At 42.6% G+C, this 21,175-nt stretch overlaps 1 protein-coding gene and 1 long non-coding RNA gene across 5 annotated transcripts in view; one reads left to right on the top strand and one right to left on the bottom strand.

The window, feature by feature from the left end:
- The first annotated feature begins 2,912 nt into the window (after nucleotides 1-2,912).
- allc (allantoicase) overlaps nucleotides 2,913-21,175 on the top strand; it is a 21,048-nt gene continuing 2,785 nt past the window's right edge. Inside the window, exons 1-8 of one of the 4 annotated variants that reach the window (XM_036210695.1) lie at nucleotides 2,913-3,147; nucleotides 6,284-6,334; nucleotides 6,676-6,760; nucleotides 15,162-15,203; nucleotides 16,226-16,305; nucleotides 17,049-17,181; nucleotides 17,433-17,588; nucleotides 17,675-17,748. In XM_036210695.1, the coding sequence (XP_036066588.1) occupies nucleotides 3,055-3,147; nucleotides 6,284-6,334; nucleotides 6,676-6,760; nucleotides 15,162-15,203; nucleotides 16,226-16,305; nucleotides 17,049-17,181; nucleotides 17,433-17,588; nucleotides 17,675-17,748 (714 nt within the window). In that variant the 5' untranslated portion in view covers nucleotides 2,913-3,054. Of the gene's footprint in view, nucleotides 3,148-6,283; nucleotides 6,335-6,672; nucleotides 6,761-15,083; nucleotides 15,204-16,225; nucleotides 16,306-17,048; nucleotides 17,182-17,432; nucleotides 17,589-17,674; nucleotides 17,749-21,175 lie in introns of all 4 variants that reach the window. The other 3 variants (XM_024260932.2, XM_024260933.2, XM_024260931.2) reach the window with 3 other exon arrangements.
- Nucleotides 18,840-19,774, bottom strand: LOC118598214. Its single transcript, XR_004947327.1, has 2 exons — nucleotides 19,499-19,774; nucleotides 18,840-19,158 (listed from the first exon to the last, which is right to left on the bottom strand). It is a non-coding gene; the product is annotated as an uncharacterized LOC118598214 (long non-coding RNA).

Raw genomic sequence — 21,175 nt, 5'->3', positions numbered from 1 at the left:
AAAATAATTGGAATGCTCCTCACCGGATTCAGTCCACCCAGGTTCTTTTGACGGATCCCGTCACGGTCGATCAGAACGACGGACCCCGGTCCCTTCAGGATCTAGGTGGCCAACCTTCGTGGTCCTCCTTCCCGACGGACACGCCCGGGATCCCACTTCTGACACCAAATTGTTGTGGAAAAATGTTGAATACGAATGATGAGCAGACACATCTTAAGATTAACACAAGTGTTTAATAACAACATCAGAAAAAAATACACGCGGTGCACCCGAGCGTGCAGGGAAGCGCTCTCAAGGAGGGTTCCGACCAACTGACAAGATCCAAGAGTTTTTATAGGGACCTTCCATACGTTTGTATCTGGGTCAGCAGAAGCCTCTGCTTCCTGCATTTGTCTCAGGATCAACTCGTTATCTACGTCCTAACAGAAACTACATCTATCTCAGAGTTAGCAGAAGCCTCATCCTGCATTTGTCTCAGGATAAACGTGTTATCTATGTCTTAACATCAAACACCCCCTAAGTTGGAATTCTAACGAACTGCAGGCTGTTTTAGGTATCTGAGCATACAAAGTTCATCCAAAGGTTACAGAGCTTCATTGAAAGGTTACATATAAGAATAAAATGGAATTAAAATGAAATCAAAAATATTCTTTTACATTAGTATTTTCTTTTTCTTTAAAACATTTACTTTGTTTGCTTAAAATAAGTTGATAATGGGTGCACACATTTGATTTATTTTAAGTGAAAATACAGTTAATTTACTTTTGTTTGCTGAGTTCCACATCAGGTGATCCACATCCACCATAATCATCAGAGGAGTTTGGGACATTCCACTGGCAAGACTGCAGGGATTCCCAACACTCCTACTGGACTTTATTTTTACTTCTTTAAAGGAAAATATTTAGTTTATTCTTTGAAAACTATTTTGATTATTTAGATGTGTTTATTTTGTATTTGTTCTGTTTTTGCAGTCTTAGATTCATTTGTTATAATTTGTAGTTGGTTTGTTTCTCCCCTCCCTCGTGTGTCCATTATAGTTTGCCCCTGTCTATATAAGCTTCCCCATTGTGTCTGTGTAGCAGAGTCTGGTCAGGCCTGTTTAGTTTAGTCTTCTTTGTTTGTTTAATTTAGTTAAAGTTTCAGTTGGGCCCATGTTATTTTTGTTTTGAAGACACTGTACCAGTTCATTCAACTTTTTACAAAAAAAAAAAGAAACTCACAAAAAAAACCCCTGGAAAATAAACTTCTTGCAAGAAAAACCTTCCTTTGTCCACTGACTGATTGTGAACCTTAACACAATATAAATGCTGACCGTGACAATAAGTTAAATAAAGCATCAGTACAGAGAGAAAGTTCATCCATTACTGCTTGTTTTGTCCAGATGATAAAGGAAAAATGTGTTTTAAAGACACCTGCGCAGTGATATCGAACGTTTGGTCTGTGTGACCTGAACTTCTTTTTTAGGTGTGCATTGTCACTATGCATTATCACTTTTTAATCCACAGCCAGCAGCCAATCAGAATCCAGTATTCACCTGGACCATGGTATAATTTGAATTATCAACTGGGTACCAGCTGCTGTTACCTTTTATGTGAATTCGGAAATGTTTGTTTTATTGTATCACACATATATAGGGGCTTATATGCATAGGTTTGTTCACGTCGTTTGACAGAGAACTTTTTATCTTCCTTAGATTTGAAGGAGTTCATTGGACCATGCTAAATAGCCTGATTGTAAAAGAATCCCAACTCACATATTGATTGGGTAAAACTAGTCCTTCCTCTAAGGTTTAAAAGGTGGCACACAAAACAAGAGCACAAGAGAACAGATTTTTGAGATTTTCTGATTTTTTTTTTATTTCTTTTAGATTTTTCCTTCTGAGAATTTTCCCTTATACATTTCTGTTCCCTAATGGTGGACTTAGAGACTCAATTCCAAGTTTGTTCAAGTCTTTAAGATTAAGTTTTTTTAGTATCATTTTCTCCTTTTTGTTCCAACATTTTTTGGTCTCCAACTAATTTCCTAGATATAAATTCTTGCATTTTTTATGCTTAAGCTTTTTATGCGTGATCAATTATTACTTTTTTTGCCCAGCCAGCTATGCAACGTATGATTTTGGTAGCCCGATTTTGAAGAAAGCAGTCACTCTACCACTCTAAGCAAAGTGACACGAACCCAGCTGGTTCCATGCAGGAAAAGCCATCATGTCCGACGCCTGGCTGCACATCTCGGCTCAAGGCCTTGACTTAAATCAAACAAGAAGGAGTTCAAAATGATCCTTGGTCCCACCTCCACCTTGAAATTCTCTATCACTTGTACAACACATCTCACCACTGTAGTACACCTCTCATCCATATCCTGCACAACTCCAATGGGCACCAGAACACTTCTCTCACATTCTCCAGTTATCTGCTCCTTCACCATGATTTTGAAGGATAAGCACTGCTAGAAACTTTACACAACCAGCTCTTCTAAACACTCTTATATCTCCACTGGTTTGTTGTCAAGACAGGGCATCTCAAAATGTCACCTCTCCTCTATTTCAGGCGAAAAGTCTCTCAATTATGACCTTTTGCTTGCCAAGTAGGGTATACATAAAAAACCCCTTGTGTGTAATTTATTTTGTGTAATCACTTACAAAGACTTTTATCATACAAATGAGATAATCTGGGTTCACTGGAATGAGCGAGACTGAAGTTCTGATGTTATCATTTTGTGTAGTGTTTCGAGACAACCTTATTCATGAACTGAAGCTTTCTAAAAAAAATAGTAACTCAAAATGAGACCAAAAAAACCCTCAAAAATAAACCATGAAAGACAAACTCATGTTCTACCATGTTTCAGCTCCTCCTTCTCAGTCGATCATTAATGAGGCTGTGTTTATTGTGTAGCAGCAGTCCTGGGTGCACAGAGTCAGCTAGTAGAACAAACAGATGCTGAACTTTGTCCTACAGAGTGAAGGTGATCTGAATTTCTTTTCCTCCTACTTTTCTGGTAGTTAGAATCTGCCAGGACCTGCATTTGAACTGTCAGAGTCATTTAGAACGCCTCAGAATGGCTGAGAGAAATGCAGTAGTGGGAAATGGTCAAGCTGAGCCAGGCTTCCTACACTTCAATGATCTGGCCTGTGAGGCAGTTGGAGGGAAGGTGAGTCAGCTGATAAACAGTTGGGCTGTTGACCTCTTTGTTTCAGCCATTGTTGCAAACAATGCAGTTCTTCTTTTTTCAGACTCTTCCAGCAACATTTTTTTACAAAGTGACTAGCATAAACTCTAATGCATTTTTTCTGGCATCGTGGGAGGTTTTTAAACAGATATGAAGTTGAATGGCAGCTTCCAACTGCTTGATTTTATTTTTCCAACTTGGAAAAAAAAGGATTTTTTCGGTTATACAGAGAGGAGTAGAAATTACAGGTGTTATTTCCCCCTTTATGTCCCTGACACTCATGTAACCACGTACTCAAAAGAAAACAAAGGCAGTGATTAGGAGGTTGAGCCAAGTTTATAGAGCTGCATTTACCTGTTAGTAGAGCATCTGCACAGGTTAGGCTTGTGTGGTTCTAGGGGAATACCGTATACCATTGGTGTCTAAAAATAGACACGGTATCACTTTCAATACCATCATTATCGATCTATTAAAGACATTATTTTTCTTAAAAAAAAAAAGGAAAAAAAAGAGGAAATTAAGTACCTGGAGCTGATTGTACGTTCAGTGGTACTTATTGTGGTTTAAATTTTAATTTCTAAAAAAATAATCAGCTGGGGAGCATCCTCAATGTATGCCATCGGCACGTTACAGCTCAGAAGCAAAACAGGGTTCCAAGTAAATGCGGAATGCGAGCCCCTTAATCCTGATGAGGCCATTTGCAAATTATGCGTGAAAAAGGTGACCATGAGAAATAGAAATGCTTCTAATTTAAGAGCGTAATTTAGACTAATAATTAATGCCATACAATCTGACCTTTACCCTGTGACCAGCTGAAACACAGACTAGATGATCAGACCTCACCCCCCGAGTGACCTGGCAGAACTGCATGTAGCACACGTGGCAGAGTGGAACCCCTCAGAACAACATCTTGAGTCTAGTGAGGAGCAGGAGACGTCGCTGTCAAGCTGTTATTGCGGCAAATGGTGGAAATACCTGCTGTTGACATGGTCCATTTTTGTTGTTTGGGGATGAATTTTTGGGATATTGTTATGAAACTAATGAAAATATTGTTTTTGTTCAATCATTTTTAGTCACATCAAATTTCTAAATTCAGTCCAAATAAAAAAGCTGTGATATGAACAGCAATATTGTTGAAGTTGTTGACCTTTCAACACATTAGGGGTCACTACAGCAAATAAGCGTAGACTAGCTGTGTTTACATGGACACAAGTAGGGTTGGGCACCGATTAGGTTTTATGCGGTTCTGGTACCAAAGCGGTTCTTAGGTTTCGGTTCTTAATCGGTATCCATTTCGGGACTGCCTACATCTTCCCAAATCAACACATTTTCCTTCTCAAGTCACATATTGACGTATGGTTAAAACCTCCATGTCAAAAAATTACGTTTTGAGGGTCGTTTTTTTGACGTGCTGGCTGTTTTTATTAAATCAGAGTTGCACAACCTAGTGGCCCACCCCTCTTTCACCGCGCAGCAAATTCGCTGCTCGCCACCAGTCAAGTGTGATCCTGAGCTTGTCTGAGGAGTTACCGGGGTTTTAATCTCAGTGTCTGGATGACAGCCTTTCCTCTGTTTCTGTGTCTGTGACTGAGTTTGAAGGCTGATCCGCATTAACCTGAGAGGGGGGAAAATAGGGGACCTTTTTTTATTATTGTCTCCACAAAAATAAGTAAAATATCACAGTTCAGGAGAGCCGAGCAGGCTGCCCGCACTCCCCGACCCCCGCAGCAGTTGTCCCTCTCCTGGTGAGTGGAGCTCCCAAACTCCGCTGGTCCGGGAGTCTGTCTGGCTGCAGCCAGAGAACTAAAATGCTGCAACAGGACAAAAACGCTCATATTGGATTAGTATTTTACCCGGTGATCCAGTCACTGAAAACTTCATGTGTCCAAAGCTGAGTTCCTAATTGGCTGATGCTATACAGCGACCAGCTTTCACGTTCACCCCGTCAGGGCTTGTATGAACCCGCCCACTATCGCAGGAAAAGCAACGGTATTGACTAGAAGTTCAAAGTACTGAAGTAATTGACATGTTAACTGACATGTTAATTGACATGTTAAAAGACAAATAGACCTTCAATGAAACTTAGCACTGAAATGCTGCACTGTTTCCAGCAGCTTCTTCCGGTTTCGGTAGAATCGTGTAAATCCTAACTGTTCCTACTTGGAATCGAACTTCGGTGCCCAACCCTGGACACAAGTGATGGGAATAAACACTTTGGAACGGTTTATGTGCTCCGGAGACGGCTTTTGAATATGGCAATGCTACTCCAATCAGTCCAGTGAAAGTGGGCAAACTATCATCTGAATTAATCTTACCAATCATATCCAGACAAAATAAAGGCTGATGTTATTCCCACATATTTATGTGTGGCCAAGGTGCTCATTGCTGTATTTCAAGATTCAAGATTCAAGATCAACTTTATTTATCCCCGCAGGGAAATTCAGTAAATTTTGAATTTGAATATGTGAATAATATATGAATTTTAAGTGTGTCCAAGTCTATGGGTTGTTATTCGCATGTATTTGCCTAAAGTAATTCTACGCCTTTCTCTGGGTCTGTACAGCCATGAAAAAAGTTCACCACTGGTCACACAAATTTAGAAAATGACATATGAATACTCCCTTAAAAAAAAAAAAGAAACAATAATAATGATAGTAAGAACATGCTTAAACAATCCTCTCGCTACATGCTAAAAGCAGCCAAGTTTGTTTACAACAGAACTCTGCTACTTCTTCAACAGTCATTTCTGGTAGTATAGATAGTTCTGCGCATGTCAGATGACGTTTTTTAGGGCCCATGTAAACAGTTCATTATTAATCGGGTCTTTGATGAGAATACCGACATTTTGCAAATGCAAACACAGCTATTGATTCACACATGTGGTTTGGCAGAGTTCTAAACGTCCCTAACTTTTGCGAGTAGCGTATTCCTGATACAGACTTGGGCAGACTTAATTTCTCCATGACTGCTTGGTATCTTTTTTGGTCCTTTTCTGCTGCGTTTTTAAAAATGTAGCATTAAATAAAATTTTATTTGACATCACAGGACAAATCACTTTAAAAAATTGTCTTCTTTCAAGTGAGGTACTTTGACTCCATGAATCTTTTTTCTTTTTCAGGTCATTTTTGCTACAGATGAATGGTTTGCTCCTGCAAAAAACCTCCTGAAGGTACTACTGTTAAAACTGCACATTACTTTTTCCTAAAGTTGCCAACAGAAGGCATATATCATGAAAATTAAAATCAAACCTAGTGCTCAAAATAGAAATGACTCAAAACCTAATGTGCATATTTCTCCATGCACTTTGGTCCACTTCATACATTGGTGACAAAAAACGAGAAGGATTAGACCAGGAAACACTAAAGATGTGAACTCAAATGTAAGGAACAGATGTGATCCTGAAACAGGAACATAAGGCGACTTTAAAATATTTACAAAAAATATCCTAAAAACTACATTTGAGACAAATCCTGTTGGCTTTTTTTCATTTGTTGGGTTCTTTTCCAGAAGGAGCCACCACAGTTCAAACCATCTGCTTTCACAGACTTTGGAAAATGGATGGATGGATGGGAGACAAGGAGGAAGAGAACTCCTGGTGAGCATCTGCACCTTTATCCAAACTAAATGGTGTATACTTATATAGGGCTTTCTACCTTCTTCCAAAGGCCCAAGGCACTTTATAGTCACTGACCCATTCACCCAGTCACACACTGATGGTGGCTCCGCTGCCGAAAACCTCTCATCAGAGGCAATTTGGGGTTCAGTGTCTTGTCCAAGGACACTTCGACACATGGGCAGGCAAGGCGGGAATCAAACACGCAATCCTCCGATCAGAAGCCAAGTGCCCTACCGCTTCACCATGGCCGCAACTACGAAGACTGACCGGATTTCAAAATTCACAGACTGCTGAAATTCAGGAAATTGTTGAGATTTGAACATAATCTATCCACTAGGCAAATACACGTATGTTAGAAATCAGAATCATGGCAATTTCAAATCTCACAGCTACAGAGATGCATTGTGTATGCATTATGCATCTGATAGACTTCAATTCATAGAGGTCTATTGCATATCGTGGTTTAGTAAAAGAAAAGGAATTGCATTGCAGTCCCATCATTCCTTGCACATTGTTAACAAACCATTTTGTTAGTTTCTTCCCACTGGACACATGAGATCTATATGTTATCTTTTAGACATTTACAGTACATAAATATTAGATAAATAACATGCATCTATGATACATGTCTGTTAGATTTAATTGATTTTTTTCAATCTGTGTGTGATAGAAAACTAATAGATTTCTAATGCAGATGTCAACTGGACATCACAGAAAACTCTATTTTGTTACTCTATTATATGTCTACCAATAATGATCTGCATTTAGAGGTCTCCCTCACATCAACCTGTAGTCATCTGATCTTTGGATATTTTTAGATGTCTATTAGAGAACTTTTTAAAACATTTACTAAATGTCACAAACAGGCAGATAGCTGGTTCCACATGTAGCAGGTTTATTAGTTCAGCAAGGAAGACAGGAGCCAAGTTAAGCTGAAAGTCCACAAAACAAAATCAGGGTCAGACAGGCAAAGGTCAATCACGAGCATGGGAGCCTCAAAGAAGGGACTAGAGGTGTTAGAGTCTAGGTGAGGGTCAGGGGAGGCATCAGATAATCAAAAATGAAACAGGGTCAAGTACACAGAAAGATCAGGTCCAGATAAAAACGCTCAGTAATGCAGGCAGGGTGGCACAAACAATACTTTGCACAAAGTGAGGCTCTGTGTACTCTTCAAGAAACAGGTGGGTGGTTGTCAGATGGAGTTAGGTTTGTGGCATCCAGGAAATGTGTACTGGGGCTGCTGGGATATGTAGCGAGTTAGTACTCTGGAGATGGCTCCCGCCGGTGACCAGAGGGGGAGACAGAGCTCTGACTTCTGACATTAAAAATTTTGCTATAAAATATAATCATGTCAACATTGGTATAGAGTCCACTTTTTTCCTAATCTATACATCTGATACAAGTCTGTACTTTAGGAACAGTCTCTGAACAGCAACAAGACAATGTTGTGCACCAGAAGATCAGAGAACGTTCTTTAAAGGCCTTGTGCGGTGAAAATCGTGATTTTTCTGAAACTGCCTTAAAACATTAGTATTTATGTCACAAATGAACCCCCGTATAATTGCCCCGTGCACTCTCTTCAAGCGTTCAAAGATAGCGCGGTCGCTCAGATTTTGGGCAGCCACCGATAAGTAGGTCATATGTCGTGTGACGTCAGTACAGGAACATACAGCTAGATCCTCTAGTGTTGTGATGACTTTCTGGGCATGGAATTACTTAACATAAGAGAATTTGGACTGCCGTGGATTTGGGGATTCGAACTGGATAATGGTGAATAGGAGTGTGGTATTTGGGTGCAGTAATGTGCCGAAGAAGGGGGTCTCCCTTCACGAATTTCCCATTTCAATTAAGGAGAGGGGCGCTCCCCGGTCAGGGGGAGGCTTTGAGCCCTCCCCGGCCCTCCGGAGGAGGAATGCGGGGGGTGTACGGGCACCTGGCGGGCGCGCGCCGGACGGCCAGGGTGAGGCCGCCGCGCTGAGGGGGGTTTGCGGTTCCGAGGCCCCGGGCCGGGCATGGGGGGCGCTGTGGGTTCGCCGGACAGTCGTCCAGCGCCGGCAGCCAAGCACGAAGGGTTTTTACTCCCTCCCGGGGGCGTGAGGCCGGCGGGGGTGGCCTCCGCGCGGGGCGCAGGAGGACCCCGCCGGCCGTCTGGAAAGGTGACCCGCGCAGGGGTTGGTTGCACGCTGGCGAGGGAGGCGGAGAGGGCGGCGGGGGAGCGAGTCCACCCGTCGTTGCAGCAGCAGCATACCCGGGCTGGAGCATTCCTGCTCCACACTCTGCTCCCTGCGAAGTCTTGATCTGTTTCTCGGTACATTCAGTCATTCTGAGCATTCCTACTTTTGCCTGCCTGCCTGTGTTTTGACTCTAGCCTGTTTTTCGTCTCCCGCCTCGTTCCAATGTTTGACCCTGGCCTGTCTCCTGACTACATTTTGCCTTGCCCTTATCTCTGTTACTATTGGTATTAAATTCAAGTTGCACATGGATCCACTCGCCTTAGCTCCTTCGTTACAGAAGACTTCGCCTGACTCGGATCCAGCAATGGACATTCCCACTCTGTCAAATTCTTCCGAATTTACAGCCACATTGTTGGACCATGGGAGACAGCTTCATCGCTTGCCGGCAACTACTGAGGCTATCATGGAACAACTGCTAGCCAACCCGGTAGCTAACCCTTCACCTACACAGCCATCTTCCACCAAACTGTCAAGCACGCTTGAAGATTCCTCCATGTCAGATGCCAGATAAGTTAATGCCAGACCCGAACACTGTAATGGGTTTCTAATGCAATGCCAGCTGTACCTCCTTCAACAGGCCCACATGTATCCCACTGAAGAAGCCAAGGTGTCCTTCCTGTGCTCCCTGCTGTCTGGTGAGGCCTTGGAGTGGCTTGCAGCAATCTGGTCAGGGGGCTCTTTACCTTTCCACTCATATGAGGTCTTCACCCGGTTGCTACGTGACGTCTTTCACCATGCCATCGACGGTAAAGATCCTGGGGATCAACTTATGGACATTAAGCAAGGCAAGGACACAGCCACTGCTTACTCCCTCCGGTTTCGGACTTTGGCTGCTCAAACCAAATGGTCTCCGTGTGGTTTAAAGACTGTTTATCGCAGAGGTCTTTCCCTGGAACTTCAGCATGAAATTGTCTGCCATGATGATGATCTGGACTTAGATCAGTTAATTGCTCTGACAATCGGATTGGACAACCTCCTCAGGGCCAGAAAGCCCATAGTCAAGAGAACTGAATTGGCCTCAGCTTCCTCGCTCTGTCAAGACCAGTGTACCCTGGGGGAACCCATGCTGTTGGGTTCTACACACCTAACCCCTGAAGGAAGAAGCAGACGCACCTACGGGCCTCCTGCCCCGACCGTCCACCTAGATGGTCGGGCAGGCTGGCGAGTGATAATTTACCCTCCTTTGAAATTCCAGTGTCTATTGTCATTCAGGGTAGAAAAATTAAAACCAAGGCTATGATTGACTTGGGGGCAGCGGGGAATTTCATTGATTTAGATTTTGCTCGAGCTAACCAGATTCCCTTGGTTCCCTGCACTTCGCGGGTGGCAGTTTCTGCCGTAGATGGTTGGCCCGTGGGATCTGGTCAGATCAAGTTCTTGACCCCGGACATTCAACTTAGTATCCAGAAGGACTATCTGCAAATCATCCGTCTCTTCACCATCAACTCCCCGCGATGTGCTGTAATCTTTGGGCTCCCATGGCTAGAGACTCACAATCCCACGATCATCTGGTCATCTAAAGAACTCTCCTTCAAATCCACCTCCTGCCTGTCGGTGTCTCCAGAACAGCCTACATCAGACTGCATCTCCCTGTGTTCCTCGCCACAGCCAGATAGCATCAACCAGCATCACCATGTGCGATACTGACACTGCATCAGACTCTCTGCCTCCTCAATACCAGGATCTGCAGGAAGCCTTCAATAAACAACATGCTACTCGACTTCCTCCTCATAGACCCTATGATTGTGCCATAGACTTGTTGCCTGGAGTGACACCAACACGGGGCCGGGTGTTTCCCCTAGTCTCAGCCTGAGACAGAAGCCATGCAGGCTTACATTTAGGAGGAGCTACAAAAGGGCTTCATTAGGCCTTCCACATCCCCTGCCTTGGCGGATTTCTTCTTTGTGAAGAAAAAGGATGAAGGACTCCGTCCATGTATTGACTTTCATAGCCTTACCGAGATCACGGTCAAATACCGCCATCCCCTGCCATTGGTTCCACCAGCCTTAGAAATGTTACGGAAGGCTCACTACTTCACTAAATTAGATCTCCGCAGTGCATACAACCTCATACGGATCCGTAAAGGTGACAAATGGAAGACGGCTTTCTTTACCAAACCGGGCATTATGATTACCTTGTTATGCCATTTGGTTTATGCAACGCCCCTTCCGTGTTTCAGGCGTATGTTAATGATGTGTTTCGTGATATGCTCCAAAAACATTTCATAGTTTACATTGACGACATTTTGATTTATTCAAACACTCTTGAAGAACATGTCTCACACGTCCGTCAGGTTCTCCAGCGTTTGATTGAAAGCAACTTGTATGCCAAATGAGAAAAATGTGAATTCCACAAAACCATGATCTCCTTTTTGGGCTATGCCATTAGTGCCCAAGGGTAGCCATGGATCAAGGTAAAGTGGACGCAGTGCTACAATAGCCTCAACCTGGTACAGTAAAAGAATTACAACGTTTTTTGGGGTTTCGCCAACTTCTACAGATGTTTCATCCGAGGGTTCAGTTCTGTGGCAGCGCCCCTCACCTCTGTGTTGAAAAAATCTCCTAAGCATCTGCATTGGACTCCTGAGGCTACAGCTGCTTTCAAGTCTATTCAACATCGTTTCTCCCAGGCACCCATCCTCCACCATCCAGACCCATCACTCCAATTTGTAGTTGAAGTGGTTGCATCCAGCTCAGGGGTGGGTACTGTGTTGTCGCAGCATCACGGTCAACCACCAAAAATGTTCCCCTGTGCCTACTTTTTAAGGAAGCTGACGGATGCCGAGCGGAATATGACGTGGGAGACCAAGAGTTGCTCGCAATGAAGGAGGGCTTCTCTGAGTGGAGACACTGTAGGAGGGGGCTTCTCAACCATTCATAGTCCTGACAGACCACAAAACCTCAAGTCAGCCAAAAGATTAAACCCTCGTCAGGCCCGTTGGTCCCTGTTCTTTTCCCGATTTCATTTTCAGATCACTTATCGACCCAGTTCCAAAAATGGCAAGGCCGACGCTCTCTCATGCCTGCATGAGATATTGGCAGAAGGAACCAGGGAGCCAGAAACCATCATCCCGGACTCGTTGATTCTAGCACCTGTACAATGGGACATCTTGGCGGAGCTGGATGAACTCAACAACACCAATCCACCACCACCGTCCTGTCCAGCTGACTGAACCTACGTTCCTCCCTTTCACCGGCAGCGTGTTCTTCATCTGGTGAACGACTCACCTGCGGCAGGACACCCAGGTATGGCCAGCACTCAATCACTGATGCAGAACACCTTTTGGTGGCCAACCATGCCAGCAGATGTGGCTGAGTTTGTGACTGGCTGCTCCTCATGTCAAATGTCCAAGACTCCACGTCAACTTCCCGCCGGATTACTACAACCTCTACCCACGCCGCAACGTCCATGGTCACACATCGCAATTGACTTCATCGCTGACTTACCCCACTCCCAAGGCAACACTGTTATATTGTCTGTCATTAATCGTTTTTCTAAGTTGTGTCGTCTCATTCCTTTGCCTAAGCTCCCCACTGCTCTGGAGACCGCAGAACAACTGGTGACACATGTCTTTCGGCACTACGGACTTCCAGAGGACATCGTGTCAGATTGCGGCTCCCAATTCACCTCACGGGTCTGGAGAGCAATGTGCAAGGGCTTGGACATCAATGGGAGTCTTACCTCAGGTTATCATCCACAATCAAATGGTCAGGTTGAACGTCTGAATCAAGAGGTTACACGGTTCCTGAGGACCTATTGCAGTAATCATCAGGAGGACTGGAGTCGGTACCTGGTCTGGGCGGAGTATGCCCAGAACTCCTTGAAGAAAGCTGCCCCAGGACTGTCACCGTTTCAGTGTGTTCTGGGTTTCCAGCCTCCCTTCTTCCCCTGGTTTGGGGAGCCCACATACTTGCCCGCTGTCAAGTGGGAGTCCGCCCTTGTCCAACTGGGACATGCAGTCCGCAGATATCAAGTACAATCTCACAGAGATCGTCGAGAGGGTCCCAGTTTGGCACCTGGACAGTGGGTCTGGCTATCCACACGAGATCTCCGGCTGAGGTTACCCTGTAAGAAACTCAGTCCTAGGCTTGTGGGTGCCTTCAAGATAATTAGGCAGATCACTCCAATCTCGTTTCGTCTACAGTTACCTGGCAGTTATCATATCTCACCCACCTTCCACATCTCTCTGTTGAAGCCTGCCGCTGCACCCCAGGATGTGAATGCGCAACCTACACCCCCTGACGGAGGAATGCCTCCTCTCATGATGGATGGTGAAGAAGTCTACCTTGTGCGTGAACTTCTGGATTCTCGACGTCGGGGTGGTCGCCTCCAGTATCTGGTTGACTGGGAGGGGTATGGGCCTGAGGAACGCTCCTGGGTTGCCTCCGACGACATTCTCGACCCCTCTCTGGTCTCTGATTTCCATCGTGCTCATCCTGACAAACCCGCACCTTGGCCTCGGGGTCGACCCCAGCGTCGGGTTGCCTCTCGCTTCTGGAGCCGCTCACAGGGGGGGTGGGTCAGTCAGGGCCCAGCCAGTCATGTCCTTCTCCAACCACCAGAGGGAGCCCTCACCTGAGTACTAACTGCATCTGCCATCCTCCTGGACTCCAATTCCCATCATGCATCAGTCACCACCAGCTGTCTGTCATCATCATCAGTGCTGTATATATTCCTGCTCCTCACTCTGCTCCCTGCGAAGTCTTGATCTGTTTCTCGGTACATTCAGTAATTCTAAGCATTCCTACTTTTGCCTGCCTGCCTGTGTTTTGACTCTAGCCTGTTTTTCGTCTCCCGCCTCGCTCCAATGTTTGACCCTAGCCTGTCTCCTGACTACGTTTTGCCTTGCCCTTATCTCTGTTACTATTTTTATTAAATTCAAGTTGCACATGGATCCACTCGCCTCAGCTCCTTCGTTACATTAGCTCTTTCCCCTTACATCAAGAAGTCCCTGGTATAAATCCTGTTGGGGACCTGTCTGTGAAAGGTTGAATGTTCTCCTTCTAAAGGAGTGGATTTTCTCCCACAGTTCAGTAGCATATTTCATAGGTTAACTGCTGTCTGCAAATTACTCTTGTGGGTTTGTGTGGCCCTGTGAAAAACTGCTGACCTTATTAGGGTCTACTCTACTACCTTGACCAGTAACTGGGTTGAAACTCGCAAAGCTACAAACCAAAAAGGGATTAAGTGGGTTCCGAAAAAGAATGGATGGATGTAAAATCAGTGTTTATTTTTTTAACTAGTAAATGTTTTAAACAAGTACTCTATGAGACAACTGAAAATATCCAGAGATTAGAAGGTTATAAGTAGATGTTTAGTAGACTTCTCTATGCAGATATCTTTCAGTACACTATTGGTAGACATCTAATAGAATAACAAAATAAAGTCCTGTAGAGATCTACAATAGATGTGTTAGGTATCCAATAGACGTTCTGTGCCTAGTGGGTAGTGGTTTAAATTAACTCTTGAAGTGCAGACATTTCAAACAGAACCAAATTTTCAGATTTTAGGCAAACTAATGTGGACTTGTTCTTGTTTTATTCATTTCATAATTAATGTTAATCATTTCAAACATGTAGTAGATTTTTTTTCTATCTTCTATAAATATTTTAACTTCCTGTTTTAATGTTCTCTCTTGAGAGTTAAGGCAAGGAGACAGTCCCCTTAAGAGGGGCAGCATGTGGAATACTGAACCTATTGATTTTTCAAAAATATCCTCATTAGTCTGTGCTGAAGTAAAGCCTAATAACTTCTCTTTCTGATGTTGTCAGAACAAATTGTTCTTGACAAAGAATGAAACGCTATCAAACACCACAATGTTAGAAAAAAAGCAACCATGTTTACTTTGTTATATTGAAACTGTTCTAAAGAAAAAGATACAAAATTAATAAGAATAATTCTGTCCAAATTGACCTAATGTAACAAAAAAAACAAAAAACAAAACAGTGCTGTGGATCATGAATAACTATGAATGCTGTGGTCCAGGTACTGAACCTTGCAGGACAACTTGACTTTCAGATGAAATTCTCAAACTCAAGTGTTCTGGTATCTGTGTTTGATGTTTAAAGGTCATGATTGGTGCATAATCCAGCTGGGAGTTCCTGGTTCTATCTATGGTTTTGATGTGGATACATCCTTCTTCACAGGAAACCACCCACCTCACATCTCCATCCAAGGAGCCTGTCTGGGTACCAGCTGCTCTGCATCATTTACATTCTCAGTATTTATTCCTTTTGACAGTTTTGCATGAAGTAGGCTAGTGTGGACCTTTCCTAAAGAGTGACGACTGACAGTTTCACACTGTGCAACTGCTTTGAAGAACTCCGAGACAAATGTTATCATATAATTTTTAAACTCTGAAAAACATGTCTTCACATGCCTTGTTTATTTATCTGAAGGATGGGCTTTAAAGGTAAGGCCCTAGCATGGCTTTGTTGTGACAGAATCATGTGAAAAAAGTCCCATGTGAGGACTGCTTTGACTACAGGCTTAATGTGAAAGGTTGTAAGCAAACTTTAATCTATAAGCATGTTTCTGTTTTTGGCTTTTGCTTCTGTCAAGACTCCCAGTCGTCATGCAGGAATGTAAAAGCCTAGGTCACATGTGTAAAGGTGAAGGCCCGGGGGCCGGATCCGGCCCTCTGGGTAATTCTATCCGGCCCTCCAGATCATTTTATTTTATTGTTATTAATGGTCTGATGTTATCTTGCGCTTTTATGGAGGGTAAAATATTAAAAGTTATTTAAGGTTTAAGTTGATTTATTCTGGAATAATATTCCTGCCTCTTTTAATTAGTGATGTGCAAGTCATGAACGAATCGTTCAAAACTCGTGAGTCACTTTACTGACTCGAGACATTTTATACTTGTAGAAAAATATCCTGCTTATTACTGTAAAAGAAATAATTTTCCTCTGCTATGAGAAGTAAAAACCCTCAGAACAAAGCTCACAGAATCGTTCTAAGCAGCACCACATCACCACTTGCTGCACTACAGACTGGCTCATGGTTACCTCCCTACTTTTGGAGGCTTGAATTTTATTGGATTCATATTAGTGCTTAACATGTATTTAAACTTTCAAGAGTTGTTGCATCCAGGCTAGACTTATATTCACCAATTCAGCCAGAAGTTTGTCAGACAAGAATGTTGGCTTTTTTTGGATTGCACAGAATAATGCAAGGTGTAACTCCCTGACATCCCCCTGCTTCTAAAGATCAGATGGCTGCTTTTACTTTGGATGGAGACCGAACTGGGATGGCGGCATCCAGCAGCCAGATGGCAGCTGCTGCTAAGGTGAATATCAGAAAAACATCAAGATGGACATGGGCAGCACTGCCAACACTGATCGTTTACCAGGTGACATAGGTACTCACATGTCAACAGAGACATATTTGAAATGACAAAACAATGAAAATAGATGCATCTTTTGCACAATTGGGCTATAGATCCATAAAACATGAAAAAGTTTTTCACAGCAGAACTGGAGACATTTGATGAATTATATTATACAATTTTAGACATTACTCACACAAACAGATGTGACACACATTTCTGCTTTAATGCCTTTATTTCTTTATCTATTTAGTAAATCAAAGAATAGGAATGAACACATTGTTTTCTACCAGTAAATGTGCGACAATCTGTTTTCATGTTCCAATGAATGAGATTTGAGCTAGGAACTGCAGTGTGATGAAGGGGAGACAATGATCCAGATGTTTCTCCTGAGAGGTGTCTTCTCTGTCAGCAGAGCAGCGCCTCACACCAGGTGTTTTCCGAACTGGTGGCTCCATTCTCAGTTTCCTGATTGGTTGACCAGAGTGGCTCATGAAAATTTGCATATTCTTTTTTTCATGAATGGAAAGCTTGTGTGAATGAATGAGGGGAACTCAGCATTTACACACAGATGACTTGGGTTAATGCATGCCCACACGCTTCAAGAAATATGAGTAATGCATTTGTAGGTTTTAGGATATGCCATGTTCTACACTGAAATGTACAGGGTTCTTAATAATAGACCTTGTTACTCTGACTGACAGCTAAGCTCAGAGGTGTGGCCAGAGTTGGTGGGCGTGAGTCCGTTGCAGCCTGGATATTCCGATTGTTGCCACAATTACTTCAGAACAAATTTCAGGGGGAGGGTCACACATCTGCGGCTCAATATGTTACCAGGTACAAACACACGCACACAAATACACAACTTCACATGTAGAATCATTTGGCTGTATGTCCATATGTGTTGGAATCCTTGTTTTCACTGGCATTTTCTTTTTTTTTTTGTCTTCAGTCTGTTCCACATTGTCACCCTCACTTTACTCCAAAACCTGCAGACTTCTTAATAAATCTTGACTCACCTGTTGTATGTTACTTTGATCTTCCTTATCCGTAGATGTGTGTGTGTGTATGGATCTACTTGTCCACAGATGGAGGGATTGCTCGCTTGCGAGTGTATGGTGTTGGGCTCAGGGATTGGTCAACTGTTTCTACCAATCAGCTTGTAGACCTGGTGGCTCTGACCAATGGGGGAATGTGCCTTGGCTACAGCAATGCCCACTTTGGACATCCACGGAACATGATTGGTTTGAATAAAGTCTAGTGTGTTTTCTGAACTCATCATGTCAGCTGTAAAGAATTCTGATTGAGAAAGGTGACCATGGTTTTTCAGGCTTGGAACGTGCTGCCAATATGGCTGACGGATGGGAAACAGCTCGCAGACTGGACCGACCCAAGGAGTTAAAGGTTTGAGCAAATGCCTTGAGCAGCTGCAACCTTTCATACTTTTCTAGAGTTTTTCTAATGGTTCCGTTAATTTGAGGCTGTTGATTTCAGGATTTGACACAATAATTTCACAAAAATGCAAAAAAAAAAATTCCATGCTAAATGCACAAACCCTTTATTTTTGCATTATTTTATTACAGTTCTCCATATACAACATTCACATTTCTCCTTACAGGTTTAGACAAACTATTGGTTCAAAAAATAATGGAGATTTATTTGGAGTTACATTTCTTTTATTTTTTATTTCCTTCCAGAAGTATTTTGCAGTTATAAATGATATCCAGAAATTTAAATATGTCTTTCCTTTGCAAACTATGTTTCTGCATGTAAAAAGTTTTACAGCTGTAAAAATTGTATTAAAATTTGTAAAAACATTTTCTGCATTGAAAAAAAGAAGTTCACCTCTTCAAAAAACAGCACAAAAACAAGTGTTTTAGCTAGCCAAATCAAATTCCGTGATTTACTGATTAATTCTAATGTTCTAATGTTGAGTTCACACCAAACCTGTTTCACTCAGCTGCGGGATCTAGTTTCCATATTGACTCAAACTTCAAACCATTGAGTGTATACCCAGAACTGGACAAAGTGGGTGCAATATCATTATGGCTCCAGGAAAAATGAAGCCAACTCAGTCACCATTATTCCACAACATGGATGAGCCAGTTGACAATGATTGGTAGGAGTCTGTTTAAGTCAACATTTCTATGGCAACTATTGTCACCAGTCATGAGTAAGCCTGTTGGAAGTCCACCAAAAGCAGTCTCAGGAGAATCTGTCAATCAAATGTTCAAGGTGGAGCCAGTACGTTCCAAATGCTTTTACTGAGGCATTTGATTGGTCAGTTTATAACTTGAATAACTAAAAAAAAGAGCTTATGGAAAAAAAATAATAATTAGCAAAAAGATGTTAAGAAAAAGGTGTAACCCAAATGGGGACACTTATATATTCAGATTGTCATTTAGCAGTTTAGTTTAGCTAGTATCAGAAGATCTTGGTTCATCTCAGGGAGGGAGGTGAAGAGCTCAAACAACACACAGACACAAAAATAATTGTACGGTGCAGGAGTGAAAATTTATATAGTTGACCCCAAAAGACATTTACAATATATACATATACAACAACACACAAACACACAAGACGTCTACAAATGTTCAAAGAGTTCATGAGGTCCCAGCTGATCGCTGTAACTCAGAGAATTTAGTCCCGATCTTATTGTCCAGGAAAAAAGAGATGCACTGTGTCTTTAGTAGAGGCAATGCGAGGTGTTAAGTGGGAGAGGACAGGGCCACTGCACCTCTTACCGCACAAGTTATAGAGGATTCCAAGCAGCTCACCATCGAAGGACAAGATCGAGTGGAGATGGAACCTGGCCTGTATGGGACAGGACCAGAGTAAACATGCGTCATGTTCACATAAATAGATAAACATTCAATTGTCCAGTTTCAATAACTTAGTACATGTACAATTTTTAAATAGACAATTCATCAGAGTACTCTAATTCATAAATGATCAAATTAATACTGCACCATGACTCTAAATATAATGCATTTATCATCAGAATAACGTTTAAACACTTCGACATAAAATGCAGAGTTCACATAATAAATGTTGATACAAATAGATACAAAACAACATGGGTTTAGCTCTGACAGGCCGGAGGCTAGCGCTAGCATGCTAGCTCCGGAAAACGTAAACAAAGTCTTGAACTTACCAGTTCCCTCTTAAATGCAACAAATCGTGCAAACACAATCTCTGGACACACGAACAAACGTTCCTGGAAGTTGAAACCATATCAGTCGTCATAATACGGAGTACGGTTCAGAATGGAATGACATGAATAGCGTACCTGTTGCAGTAGCTCCAACTAGCTTCCTACGGCAGCCTGTACGGCGCCATTTTTAAAGAGGCAACGAAGGTCACGTGAGAACTACCGGGAGTACGCAAGTCTCGCGATAGCACGCAAGCAGTCGGTCAGAACAGACAGAGGAAAGCAAATACCCGGGTTACAAAGGTATTAGAGCAATAATAGCTATTTTGAACATAGAATGACTGAGTAACAGCTGTTTATTTCTCTATAGAAGTCTATGGGATATTGGCTTCTTGGAGCCAGCAGGTACTTCCTATTTGAAATGCAAGGGAGGGGGGTTCACTCTATCCAGTTCTATATATACTGTCATTGGTTAAGACATAGCAAGAGGGCTTGCTAGGCCATTTCAGTCTCATGAGTCCAGACATGGCAACGTCTTTACTGGCACCTGTGGAGCTCTCCAAAACAAATATGCCCAATTTTATCATCACCAATATCCTTCATAATGTAGCAATAGGCTTGTTAAAATAAAGGTTAGTGGTTGCTCCTACAATAGTCAAATAAGGTCAAATTTGGCGGAGGCAAGCCAAATTTGACATGCAAATTGTACTTAGTGTGAATGTAGCAAAACAGATCTTTCATTTTTTGTAGTTACATTTTGTTACTAGAACCTTGGATTACTTTGTATTGCCAGTCTGTCATTAAGGACATGGCCTCTTGACTGCAGTGAACTGAACCATAAAAAAGAATTTGATAAACCAGATGTCTTTCAAGATCACTGCAGTCAAGAGAGAAAAAAGACAAATCCAACCTCTAACATCTTAAATTTTAAAGGGGCCCTATCATGGTTTTCTTAAGCCTATCAGAGTGAACTATAGCCATATATAAGATCATATATTACCTTTGGATCACAAAAAAATGAATTATTTATGAAATATTATTTATATTTTGTGAGTTTTTCCCTACCCAGAAGTAAAACGGCTTGATTCCTGCCGCTGCAATCCATTTAATGACGTCATCCCAGAGTTTGTGACAGCATCTCTGTATTTCTCCCACAAACCCAAACTTCTTCAAAGATGGATGCACATAACATTTATCTGCCTTTAGTAGGCCTAGCCATCGCTATACTCACACTTCACAACACACATGCAGCCTCTGGACAGCTGTGCTGGGTTGGGGGGGTGGAGGGGGTCTTAAAGGAGCGCCAAGGAAAAAATAACAAACACCTGTTTGAGCTGGAATTTATTGAAGACAGCTGGAAGATATACGGTATTCTGCATCTAAAATGAACATGTTTTTGCTGATCATCACTGGATAAGGGGATAAATAGAGTTGTGTTAGTCTGGAGGTGTAGCTGTCAGAGCAGACTCTTCCTGCATGGAGCTGTTGGCATGATCTTAAGTCAGCACGTTTCCACCTGCACGTTTTCTTGGGTATGGGAGGGGCTGCCGCAGACAGTGCAGGTTTTTAGAGGATTACTCTTAAATGCATGAACTGATCAAAATAACGTTTTGGAGTTCTTTATAGAGAGGAATGAACAGTAAAATGCATTTAACCTTCCTCTTGTGTTCGCTTTCTGCT

The sequence above is a fragment of the Oryzias melastigma genome, unplaced genomic scaffold, assembly GCF_002922805.2.
Source record: "Oryzias melastigma strain HK-1 unplaced genomic scaffold, ASM292280v2 sc00160, whole genome shotgun sequence".
NCBI lineage: Eukaryota > Metazoa > Chordata > Actinopteri > Beloniformes > Adrianichthyidae > Oryzias > Oryzias melastigma.
Note: the sequence above shows the minus strand (reverse complement) of the source record. Positions and strands in the feature narration are given on the sequence as shown.